General features: G+C 40.7%; 1 protein-coding gene across 2 annotated transcripts in view; it reads left to right on the forward strand.

Annotated features, from left to right (window-relative positions):
* The window catches only part of PLA2G12B (phospholipase A2 group XIIB), a 33851-nt gene extending 21675 nt beyond the window's left edge, over nt 1–12176 (forward strand). For both annotated transcript variants that reach the window (XM_077454405.1, XM_077454404.1), the window contains exons 3-4: nt 6035–6200; nt 10619–12176. In XM_077454405.1, coding sequence (XP_077310531.1) covers nt 6035–6200; nt 10619–10737 — 285 coding nt within the window. In that variant the 3' untranslated portion in view covers nt 10738–12176. The remainder of the gene's footprint in view (nt 1–6034; nt 6201–10618) is intronic.
* The last annotated feature ends 1203 nt before the right edge of the window (nt 12177–13379 follow it).

Below are 13379 nucleotides of genomic sequence, written 5' to 3' on the forward strand. Positions count from 1 at the left end.
AGCTCCTTCAAGTTGGATGGTTTGTGCTTGTTTAATAGCAATCTTTAAGTCTGACCACAGATTTTCTATTGGATTGAGGTCTGGTCTTTGACTAGGCCATTCAAACACATTTACATGTTTCCCTTTAAACCACTCAAGTGTTGCTTTTGCAGTGTGTTTGGGCTTTTTGTCCTGCTGGAAGGTGAACCTCCATCCTAGCCTCAAATCACACACAGAGTGGTACAGGTTTTGCTCAAGAATATCCCTGTATTTAGCACCCTCCACCTTTCCCTCAACTCTGATCAGTTTCCCAGTCCCGACTGCTGAAAAACATCCCCACAGCATGATGCTGCCAGCACCATGTTTCACTGTGGGGATGATGTTCTTTGAGTGATGTGATGTGTTGGGTTCGCGCCAGACATAGTGTTTTCTTTGATGGCCAAAAAGTTCTAGTTTAGTCTCATCAGACCAGAGCACCTTCCTCCGTACATTTTGGGAGTCTCCCACATGCCTTTTCGCCAACTCAAAACGTGCCATTTTGTTTTTTGCTGAAAGTAATGGCTTTCTTCTGGCCATTCTGCCATAAAGCCCAACTCTATGGGACGTACGGCTTATTGACTCTGCAGCTCCTTCAGGGTTAACTTAGGTCTCTGTGCTGCCTCTCTGATTAATGTCCCCCTTACCCAGTCTGTGAGTTTTGGTGCGCAGCCATATCTTGACAGGTTTGCTGTTGTGCCATGTTCTTTCCATTTCCTTTTTTATAGGCTTCATAACAAAGGGGGTGAATACATACACACATGCCAATAATCAGTTTTTTATTTCTGAAAAATAGTTTAATGTATATATTTTTCTCATTTTGCTTCACTAACTTAGACTATTGTGTTCTAATCCATCACATATAATTCAAATAAAAAAAAATTTGAACTAAAGGCTGTAATGTAACAAAATAGGTAAAAAGCCACGGGGGTGAATACTTTTGCAAGGCACTGTATGCTTACACATGCTGGGAGCATGTATGTAGTGATGTGAGCATATTTGACTTCAAGATGCTGACAACTACTAGGAGCATGTGTGGGGTGATGTGGGCCTATTTTACTAATATCGACAACTAATATTGACAACTACTAAGAGCGTGTGGGCGATGATGTGGGCCTATTTTACTTTCATATACTGTGTATACTATTAGGAGCACATGTGGGGGGGGGGGGGGGGGTGTAGACCTGTTTTACTTCCATATGCTGACAACTACTAGGAGTAAATGTGGGGTGATGTAGGCCTATTTCACTAATATATGCTGACAACTACAGTACAAAGAGCAAGTGTGGGATGACGTGGGCCTATTTTGCTTCTATATACTGACCACTACTAGAATCACGTGTGGGGTGATGTGGACCTATTTTACTTCCATATACTGACAACTAAGAGAAGCACGTGTGGGAAATGTGGGCCTAATTTAATCTCATATATTGAATACTACTAGGAGCATGTGTAGGGTTATGTAGGCCTATTTTACTTCCATATAGTGACAGCTACTAGGAGTACATGTGGAGTGATGTCTATGGACACAGGCAGGGCAACTCAGGATTGAGCCCACACGAGTTCCCTTATGGGATGTTTGGTATAGTGGCACACGGAGAAGAGGAGGATTCAGAAACATTAGTGGGGGACCCTAGAAGTGGAGGATTGGTGCTGCTCTATGCAAAGCCATTGTGCAGAGCAGGTAAGTATAACGTGTTTATTATTAAAAAAAATATAAAAAATTACCCTTTACAATCACAATATTTTTTGTGGCAGTTGTTTTACATGGGCACACCTTATCACTCATTTTTATATTTTCGTTCTAACTTCCCGAGGTTTATTGCGGTATGTCATCTGTTATTTTTGGGGGGATTTTTTTGTTTTTTGTTTTTACTTAGGAATCGTATTGGTCTGGCTAGTAAGAGCAATGATTAATGCTTCTGCATTATGGACTAAAGAGTAAATTGCATTGATTTTGTGAAGGTACACATGGATCACAGTGGGAGGGCTGCAAGTCATTATTAATTTGCAGGCTGATAAATTTCACTGGCAGATGACTTATTGCATGCAATTCATGAATGTAGAGTGTGTGTATATATAGGAATTATAAAGTCATATAAAATATTAATCATGCTCGACATCCAAGGTCAACCAGCAATAGTGTTGGGCACTAACGCTTAAGTGGATCAATAGGTATTGAAACAAGTGAAGAACCTCAGTCCTACGTCTCTTTGGAAATGTAAAAATAACCTATGCGATTTTTTGCTATGTATGTGTAATATATATATATATCTATATATATACACACACACACAGCTACGTTTACCCTGGCAGAATTTATGATTTCTTGGCCATTTTTCCAGAGAATATGAATGATAACACAAAAACATTTCTTTCACTCGTGGTTAGTGTTTGGCTGCAGTCATTTATTATTAATCAACTGTGTTTACTCTTTTTAAATCATGATCACAACAGAAACGACCCAAATGACCCTGATCAAAAGTTTATTTTGACCTGATGACATGCACACAAGTTGACACAAAGGGGTTTGAATGGCTATTACAAGCAAACAGACCACAGGTGAGGATGGTTACCTTTTAATTTGTGTGTGTATAAAAGGTCAATGAGTTTCTGGACTCCTGACAGACCCTTGTATCTTTCATCCAGTGCTGCACTGACGTTTCTGTATTCTGAGTGACGGGGAAAGCAAAAGAATTGTCAAAGGATCTGTAGGAAAAGGTAGTTGGAACTGTATAAAACAGGAAAGGGATATAAAAGATATCCAAGGAATTGAGAATGCCAATCAGCAGTGTTCAAACTCTAAGCAAGAAGTTTAAAATGAGGGGTTCTGTTGAAACCAAACCATGGTGAGGTAGACCAACTAAAATTTTAGCCACAACGGCCAGGAAAATTGTTCAGTATGCAAAGAAAAACCCACAAATAACTTCAGATGAAATACAGAACTCTCTGAAAGCATGTGGTGTGGCTGCTCCAAGATAAGGAGGCACTTGAAGAAAGATGGGCTGCATGGTCAAGTGGCCAGAAGAGAACCATTACTACGCAAATGCCACAAAGTATCCTGCTTACAATACACCAAACAGCACAGAGACAAGCCTCAAACCTTCTGCCACAAAGTCATTTGGAGTGATGAGACCAAAATTTAGCTTTTAGGCTAAAACCATATACGATACATTTGGAGAGGCGTCAACAAGGCATATGATGAAAGGTACCCCATTCCTACTGTGAAACATGGAGGTGGATCTGTGATGTTTTGGAGATGTGTGAGCTAAAAGGCACAGGAAATTTGGTCAAAATTAATGGCAAGATGAATGCAGTATGTTATCAAATAATGCTGGAGGAACATTTGCATTCATCAGCCAGAAAGTTGCGCATGGGACGTACTTGGACATTCCAACATGACAATGATCCAAAACACAAGACCAAGTCGACCTGTCATTGGCTGCAGCAGAATAAAGTGAAGGTTCTGGAGTGGCCATTTTATTCTCCTGAACCTAAACTTTTGATCAGGGTTATTTGGGTAGTTTCTGTTGTCAATATGATTTAAAAAGAGTAAACACAGATGACTGATAATGAATGGCTTCAGTCAAACACTAACCATGAGTCTCAGAAAAGTTTTTGTGTTATTCCTATTCTCTGAAAAATGGCCAAGAAATCATAAATTCTGCCAGGGTATGTAAACTTATGAGCACAACCGATATATAGATATATATTTACACATACACACTATATTACCAAAAGTATTGAGATACCTGCCTTTACACGTACATTAGCACAGAGTCCTGACCTCAACACCTTTGGGATGAATTAGAGCATACACTGCGAGCTGGGCTTTCTCTCCAATATCATTGCCTGACATCACAAATGCGATTCTGGAAGAATGGTCAACCATTCCCATAGACACACTCCTAAACCTTGTGGACAGCCTTCCCAGAAGATTTTAAGCTGTTGTAGCTGCAAAGGGTGGACCAACTCAATATTGAACCCTATGGACTAAGAATGGCATGCCATTAAAGTTCATGTGCGTGTAAAGGCAATCGTCCCAATACTTTTGGTAAAAGTGTGTGTGTGTGTGTGTGTGTGTGTGTGTGTGTGTGTGTGTGTGTGTGTGTGTGTGTGTGTGTACACACATGCACAGTGCTTTGAAAAGGTATTCATACTCCTTGAGATTTTCCACATTTTGTCATGTTGCAACTAAAAGGTATTTTATTGGGGTTTTATGTCATAGACCAATACGAAGTGGCACATAATTGTGAAGTGGAAGGGAAAATGATAAATGGTTTCCAACATTTTTTACAAATGTGAGAAAAGTGTGGCGTGCATTTGTATTCAGTCCCCCTGAGTCAAAACTTTGTAGAACCATCTTTTGCTGCAATTACAGCTGCAAGTCTTTTTGGGTATGTCTCTGCCAGCTTTGCACATCTAGAGAGTGAATGTTATGCTGATTCTTCTTTGCAAAACAGCTGAAGCTCTGTCAGATTGGGTGGAGAGCGTCTGTGAACAGCAATTTTCAATTCTTGCCACATGATCTCAATTGGATTTAGGTCTGGACTTTGACTGGGCCATTCAAACACATGAATATGCTTTATTCTAAACCATTCTATTGTAACTCTGGCTGTATGTTTAGGGTCATTGTCCTGCTGAAATGTGAACCTATGTCCCAGTCTCAAGTTTTCTTCTAAGATTGCCCTGTATTTGGCTCCATCCATCTTCCCATCAACTCTGACCAGCTTCCCTGTTGCCCCATTCTCCTCCTGGTCCAGTGGGATGGATCTTGACACAGGCTTCTCAACATTGCTCCTCTGTATCTCTGCCCTGTGTCCTGCTGCCCAGCACAATCACAGAAGGGAAGAAAGACTGCAGCAATATGGGTACTTCAGCAAAAGCCCGGGCAGAGCAAACATCAATCCTTAAAGAGTCCCTACCTGGCTACATTCCTATTGGCTAACAGGAATGTGCAGGAGGTCTTGGAGTTCCAAGCATAGCAAGGGAAAACAAATAGTCTTTGTTTTCATTGCCTCAAGTGGATGACGAAGGATAATCAAACTTTTTTTTTTTGCATATTTCATACTGAAAATCTTAGTTTTGAGGCCTGTTTTTCCAGCAGATTTTTTTTTTTTTTTTTTTTTTTAGGGCTCATTTGTCTGTAATCTCAAGGTGTCCTTTGGGCTAGTATTGTGTTTAAACTTGCGTGACCAGGTCATGTTATGTTGCATTGCAGGTTTATGCTCCTGTGTCAGTGGATCTCAGGGGAAATAATGGTGACTGGTCAGTTTTCAGAATGTTATCCAATCATAAAAATAAGATTGTCACGAAATCTGGTTGTCTATAGACAGTTCAAGGATAGGTTTAAATTTCTATTTTCTAACTTCAAAAATAATTGTTCCCCATTTAGTTGCATATTTATATGTATAAATGGTTTAAAACATCGAAATGCTTTAGCAAAATAAGTGTACAGTTACTTAATAGAAAAAAAAAAAGTTGTACAGTTTAATGGCTGGAATATCTGGTTTGGCATGGAGGCTTTCATAATATGGGGGTTTCATTAGCAGGCTTCATGTGAAGAAACATAGAACATATTTAAAAAGCTTCCATTTCAAATCTGTTGGGTTATTAAAGAAATTGGATTGTTTTACTCCAATTATTTCTAACACCTCTTTTTGCTGCCTGTGTGCCTATGTGTTCACAAGGACAAGGATTACCGTAAAATAAATACATGACAGTGATTAACTCTTCTCAACCGAAACAAAAAAAAATTAAAGATTATGAAAGGCTTATGCTTATAATTTCAGATAGTTTCCCAGCAGCAATCAACAAAAATTATACATATATTATTATGTATATTTTCAAATTTTATATTTTTATTTTTATTTTGTTGAGCCTTCATGTATTACAAATCCATTAATCACCTTCAACTTCTTTATGTATACACAGGACATTTTGTACTTCCTGGCAGCTTTTCTTTTTCTTTTTAATACAAATTGTTCTGTCACTTATCAGATTTTCTTTTTCTTTCCAGTTGGATATGGGTATCCCAGCAATGACAAAATGCTGTAACCAGCTTGATATTTGTTATGACACATGTGGAGCCAACAAGTACCGTTGCGATGCAAAGTTCCGCTGGTGCTTGCATTCCATTTGCTCAGATCTCAAGAAAAGCTTGGGCTTTGTCTCCAAAGTTGAAGGTAAGCTCATACTTCTCCCTTAACGTTTTACTGTCATATTAATGAATTTATATGACCCAAAATGAAATCTGTATTTTAAACAGGTTATTTTAAAAGCAAAGTGTGCTTAAAGTAAATTTTTGTTTAATGGGACGAGGGGTAGCCTGTCTGGTTTTTATTGCCAACACACAAAATTGGCCAGGACACCAATAAGTAAAGATCTTAACCACTTAAGCCCCGGACCAAATTGCAGCCAAAGGACCAGGCCCCTTTTTGCGATACGGCACTGCGTCGATTTAACTGAAAATTGCGCAATCGTGCAACTTGGCTCCCAAACAAAATTGACGTCCTTTTTTTCCCACAAATAGAGCTTTCTTTTGGTGGTATTTGAGCGCCTTTATTTTTTGCGCTATAAACAAAAATAGAGCGAAAATTTTGAAAAAAATTCAATATTTTTTACTTTTTGCTATAATAAATATCCCCAAAAAATATATAAAAAAAACATTTTTTTTCCACAGTTTAGGCTGATACGTATTCTTCGACATATTTTTGGTTAAAAAAAAATCGCAATTAGCGATTATTGATTGGTTTGCGCAAAAGTTATAGCGTTTACAAAATAGGGGATCGTTTTATAGCATTTTTAATAATTTTTTTTTTTACTAGTAATGGCGGCGATCAGCGATTTTTATTGTGACTGCTACATTATGGCAGACAGATCGGACATTTTTGACACATTTTTGGGACCATTGTCATTTATACAGAAATCAGTGCTATTTAAATGCACTGATTCCTGTGTAAATGACACTGGCAGTGAAGGAGTTAACCAGTAGGGGACAGGGAGGGGTTAAGTGTGTGTGTGTGTGTGTGTGTGTGTGTGTGTGTGTGTGTGTGTTTTTTTTTAACTGTAGGGGGCATGGCTTGGTGTCTGACGTCATTGATCGTCTTTCCCTATAACAGGTAACAGACGATCAGTGACAGGCTCAGTAGGAAGCTCGAGGAGAGGTTTGTTTACACAGACCTCTCCCCGTTCTTCAGCTCTGCGACCCGATTGCGGGACACCAGCAGCAATCGGGTCCGCTGGTCCCGCGGCCACGGTCACGGAGCTCAGGACCAGGTCACGAGCATGCCGCCGGCGGCCAGCTTGCGACCCACGGCTGGGCACTTAAAGAGCAACGTACCTGTACGTGCTTGTGCCCAGCCGTGCCATTCTGCCGACATAAATGTGCAGGAGGCGTTCCTTAAGCGGTTAAAGCTTAAGTTTACCGGAAAAAAAAAATAGCACAAGGGGCATTACTTGCTTTCAGTGAGATGTGTCCTTTACACTGCTGTATCCTCCTTTTGCTGAAATGTTCATCATCTGATTATACCCCGCCACTGTAATCTTCCAGTGCAGCACATGTTATTAGAACTAAGGGGCTGTGATAGGCATCCATCAAAAGTGTCCAACCATGTCTGCCCTTCCCACTAAGCTGCTTCATTCATAAAAGCTGTTATTACAGCTTCCATGAATAAACCAGGATCTATAAACAGACGAAAGGTGGATGATTGACCAGTCTGCCATTACATTCACAGAGCGCTTTTCATTCATAGTAACGGGACGGCTTCTACTAATGCAGCAGCTGGGTACAAAGAGCAGGCATAGTCAGGTTCTTTTGATGAGAGCCTGCCACAGCCCCTTAGTTCTGTTAATCCCTACTGCACTGGAAAACTTGGGAGGGCAGCTTGAGGGTGCATCAGAAGAGGAAGGCGAGTGATATTTTTTGTTTTAGGTAAACTTGGGCTTTAAATCTACTAACATCTTAATTGCAATAACAGCATATTTAGCAAATAAAATATATCAAAGCCGCCCATGTTTCAAAGACACTATCTAATTGCTTTGAAATCAGTGTCTTGCAAAAGTATTCATCCCCTTGGCATTTTTTTGTGTTTTGTTGCCTCACAATCTGGAATTAACATAGATTATTTGAGAATCTGCTTCATTTAATTCACAGAACATGCCCACAACTTTGAAGATTTTTTTTTTATTGGGAAGCAAATAGGTCAAAATAATAGAAAAAGTCAAGGTGCATAACTATTCACCCCTCTTAAGTCAATACTTTGTAAAGCCACCTTTTGCGGCTATCACAGCTCCAAGTCGCTTTGGATAAGTCTTTATGAGCTTGCCACATCTTACCACTGGGATTTTTGCCCATTCCTCCTTGCAAAACTGCTCCAGCTCCTTCAAGTTGGATGGTTTGCTCTTGTGAACAGCAATCTTTAAGTCTGACCACAGATTTTCTATTGGATTGAGGTCTGGTCTTTCACTCGGCCATTCCAACACATTTTACATGTTTCCCCTTAAACCACTCAAGTGTTGCTTTAGCAGTGTGTTTGGGGTCATTGTCCTTCTGGAAGGTGAACCTCCGTCCTAGCCTCAAATCACACACAGAGTGGTACAGGTTTTGCTCAAGACTATCCCCATATTTTGCGCCATCCATCTTTCTCTTAACGCTGGCCAGCTTCCCAGTCCCGACTTCTAAAAAGCAGCATCATGATGCTGCCACCACCATGTTTCGCTATGGGGATGACATTCTTTGGGTGATGTGATGTTAGGTTGGCGCCAGACATAGCATTTTTTTGATGGCCAAAAAAATAACATTTTAGTCTCATCAGACCAGAGCACCTTCCACCCATAAATTTTGAGAGTCTCCCACATGCCTTTTCGCAAACTCAAAATGTGCCATTTTGTTTTTTGCTGAAAGTAATGGCTTTCTTCTGACCATAAAGCCCAACTCTATGGAGCTTACGGCTTATTGTCGTCCTATGTACAAATACTCAAGTCTCTGCTGTGGAACTCTGCAGCTCCTCCAGGGTTACCTTAGGTCTCTGAGCTGCCTCTCCTTTCTCGGTCCGTGAGTTTTGGTGTGCGGCCGTCTCTTGGCAGGTTTGCTGTTGTGCCATGTTCTTTCCATTTGGTTATGATAGATGTGATGGTGCTCCTAGGGATCAAAGAGAGTTCCTTGGTCTTCATGGCAGTGCTTGATTAGTGGTGCCTCTTGCTTAGGTTAGTGGTGCCTCTGGGGTCTTTCAAAAAGGTGTGTATATGTAATGACAGATCATGTGACACTTAGATTGCACACAGGTAGACATCATTTCACAAATTATGTGACTTCTGAAGGTAATTGGTTGCACCAGAGCTTTCTCTGGGCTTCATAACAAAGGGGGTGAATACATACGCACATGACAATTATCATTTTTTTTATTTCTGAAAAAAAATTTTTATACATATTTTCTAATTTTACTTCACCAACTTAGACTACTGTGTTGTGATCCATCACATATAATTCACATTAAAAAAACATTGAACTAAAGGCTGTAATGTAACAAAATAGGTAAAAAGCCAAGGGGGTGAATACTTTTGCAAGGCACTGTAAGTAGAGATATAATATAGCACAAGCATTGGCTGCATTAGTGACTTGTCTGACATATTCTTGGTGTGCTTCGAGCCTCATAAACAGCAACTAAATGATAATAATAATAGTGAACCTATGAGGAAAATCGGACTGAATTTTTGAGGATATAATCACTGTGTATAGCTAAGTGGTCCAGAGGAGTGCAGAGGGGAGGTGAAGCAGGTCAGCCTCCCACTCCGCTTTATTCCATTTGCTGGTGCTTGTGTGACACAAGTGCTGGGAGCAAGAGAAATTAGTGGGCCTGCATGCAAGATCACTGACAGTCTGTGTCCCGTTCAATCCTCCCCAAGGTCAGTATAACCCCCCTGGTCAGTCTGCAAACAGTGGGTGTGGCCAAATTGTGTTAATGGTGGGAGGGGCTGGAGGAGTGAGGTAAATTAAAGAACTTCCTCCAAGTATAGTCCGCTCCAGATTAGTTGGTCCTAAAGTATAAATCTTCCATCCTTCCAAATCAATATGTCCCCCTGTATATCTCCCTAGGTCAGTCAGACTAACCTGGGGGGCAGATTGATAGTATGTCCCCCTGTTCAATCCCCCCCCCCCAAGATCAATCTGTCCCCGAGGTCAACCTGTCCCCTAGTATAATACCCCCCAGGTCAGTCTGCCCCCCCCCCCAGTACAATACCCCCAGGGCAGACTAATCTCCGGTACAATCCTCACAATAGTTGATACTTTAGGCCCTGCAATAGTTGCGCAAATGTTTTTCAAATCACTGTTTTAACTAAAAATACACTAAAATCATTATTGGCAACGTAACTTACAAAATTCCTACTAAGGCCTTGTTCACATGGGGCGTACTAAAGTGTGAGAGCTGTGTTTACGTGCATGGGTGTTCCAAACATCCCTGTGCAGGCAGTTCTATTCATGTCAGTTGGGACACAGTGGCTGCGCTTTATTTTACTATTGTATTGCTTTAGATTATCCCTGCAGCTTTGAACTGTTTTTGTTGTATCACATCTTTATGTAATGTATTCTTTCTCCCTATAGCCTGTGAATCCGTGGCCGACACAGTCTTTAACACAGTCTGGACCTTGGGATGTAAACCTTTCATGAATAGCCAAAGATCATCCTGCATCTGCAATGAGGATGAGCGGGATGAGCTATAATGAAAATAAAGCCATTTCGTAATCCTGGAGTATTGCTGTAGTCCAAAGACTGTTGATCAGTGAAGACTACAGGGTTACAGTGCAGCACAGCCTAGCAACGGACGCATTGCATTTGTGTTGTGACAGTCCTCTTATCTACAGTGTGAGCTTGCCACTAGCCTGATGACATCTGCAAGAATCTGACTGACTGCATTTTCAGAAGCCCACCTTGATCGTATCTGAATTGCTGTGCTCTCCCTGCTGGCCAAGTGAAATATTTGATTCCACACTAGTTCAGCCTATTTATTATAGTTCTTCAATTCCTGTATTCATTTGGAAATTGCTCTTGAGCTACTTCAAACTATTTCTCCTTTGAGAATATAAAATTTGAATTATCATACTAATGAGATGGAAGTGTTCCATATTTGAATGAGTTATGTATTTAAAGAGTCATCAGTGTACTTTAGGTTGTGATAGGCATTTAAAGGGTTAGATCACCTTTACCAAAAAATTGCCTATACAGTTAAGGGGCACTTGTAGAAAAAAAAATGTGCATTTTTGACTAAAGTTCAATAATATAGATGTATGCCATTTACTTATCTCATTAAGTCTGACTGGAAAACTCCCAGGATGTTGCTAAGAGATGCCCAGCTATAACTATTCACATCAGAGATTGAGTGAAGGTGAACAGTAATAGCTGGGCCTCTCTTTGCAATGTCCTAGCAACATCTTGCAAGTTTTCCAGTATAAGTAGCCTAAACCCCAGGGCTTTTTTTCCAGCAGGAATGTGGGGAAACGCTATTCCAGCACCTCCAGAACTGAATGGCAAGGGGTGCTGGAGGGTCTGTTGATGCTGGCTGCTGGGGAATCTATTGTTGCTGGAGGGGATCTGTTGTTGCTGGGGGTGGGTCGTCTGTTGCAGGGGTCAGTCGTTGCTGGGAGGGGGACTGTTGAGGGAGGGATCTAATGTTGCTGGCTGCTGAAGGGTCTATTGATTCTGGCTGTTGGGAATCCATTGTTGCTAGATCTATTTTACTGGCTTTCTTGTTATTAAAAATGTCATACAATACTTAGCACTACAAAATGATACTTGGTTCTGTATTCTCTAAAAGGAGTGGTGCTGGGAGGTGGGTAAGGAGTGGATCAAAGGCATGGCGCTTGGAAGTGGGTAGGGGCGGAGTCAAGGGGTGACTTGGAAGGGAGGAGTTCTTGCACCTATTCTGAGAAAGAAGCCCTGCCTACACCTATAGCAAGGGCATTATTCAATTTATGTCATAGCTGAACAGTTTGTTTTTATCTACAGACTCACCCTTATCTGCATAGGAAGTTTTTTGGTAAAGGTGAACTAACCCTTTAATTATATATAACTTTATCACCGCTAATGAACACATTGCAGTAAGTAGGGTCACGGAGAGAGGTTGTGTACTTCAATTTTTAATAAAGAAAATAGTTTGTGAAAACACTGCATTGTATCTCAGTAATTTGTGCCACTTTATTTAAGGGATTAAGAATCATCACTCAATAAAATGTGTGAATATTCACTTCAATTGTGCAAACATGTAAAAAGCTAATTCCTGTTGACCGAAAGTGTATGATACCCCAAAAATTCATAAATTTGTTTGGTTATTCATATTACCGTATGCTTAATAGATGTACCTGTAATGTTTTTATTTGTATGCTGTAGCTAAATACTCGGTGATCCTGCCAGTTCCCCTGGGTTCCTCTTACAAACTGACACTTCAATGCTGACTCTCCATGAAAATCTTTGTACCACTCGTCCCAGAATTAGCAAGCAGGTTCTATATGCTCGCAGAATTAACAGTGGCTTCTTGGCCCCTAACTTGCAAGCTTTTTAAAAGCAGCGAATATAGCTCCATTAGCTCATCTTCATGAAACTTAACAATTGTGAGCCACCATTGATCTGGTGGATTCTCATCCCATTCCTATTTCCTCCCTGCCCTGGCTTCCTCCTGTTTATCGCCCGACTACGATAGGGCCATGCTTAATTCTCTCTTCATCTGTGGGATTCAGTCAAATTCTCTGCAGGCTTGATCTCTCTCCACCTGCCTTTACTTCACCTTACTCATTGTCCATTATTTCCCCCTAGCTGTAAAACCCTAAGCAATTTACCTGGTGGACCGATAATGGATTTGTTGACATTCATTCTCTGTTTACCCCCACGAGAATACCAACATCTGAGACCCTTGGATCCTCTCATGAGATTCCCCTCCATGTAATATTATAGTTATTTACAACTTAGGCACTTTCTCCAGCGACTTATAAAATCCTGACCAACCTCATACATGTTAACCCCTTTTGAGAGCCTCTAGAGCCTGTCCCCATTTCCGAGGAATAATATAGTTACTTTAGTCATCAATTATCTCCTCTAGGAGACCTCCAGTGCGGTCTTATGTACAGTGCAAGAAGGAATTGGGGAAGTAGTTAGATACGGAGGACTGGCAGATCATGACCTAAAGGCTGGCCACTGCCCCTCGGGAGTTTAAGAAGATTCTAGCACCAATTTTGTTTTTTTTAAGAGCCCGAGTGCCCATTTTGGGGTATTTGGCTGAACAGGTGCTACTAGAAAATGTTTTACCACTGAACAGTATACAGAATTTTGTGCTTTTGCTTATCGCCTATAAAATTTGGGAGTATGATGTTTA

This window comes from Lithobates pipiens, unplaced genomic scaffold (assembly GCF_037356315.1).
Source record: "Lithobates pipiens isolate NorthernLeopardFrog02 unplaced genomic scaffold, aLitPip1_a1.2 Scaffold_25, whole genome shotgun sequence".
In the NCBI taxonomy this organism is placed as follows: domain Eukaryota; kingdom Metazoa; phylum Chordata; class Amphibia; order Anura; family Ranidae; genus Lithobates; species Lithobates pipiens.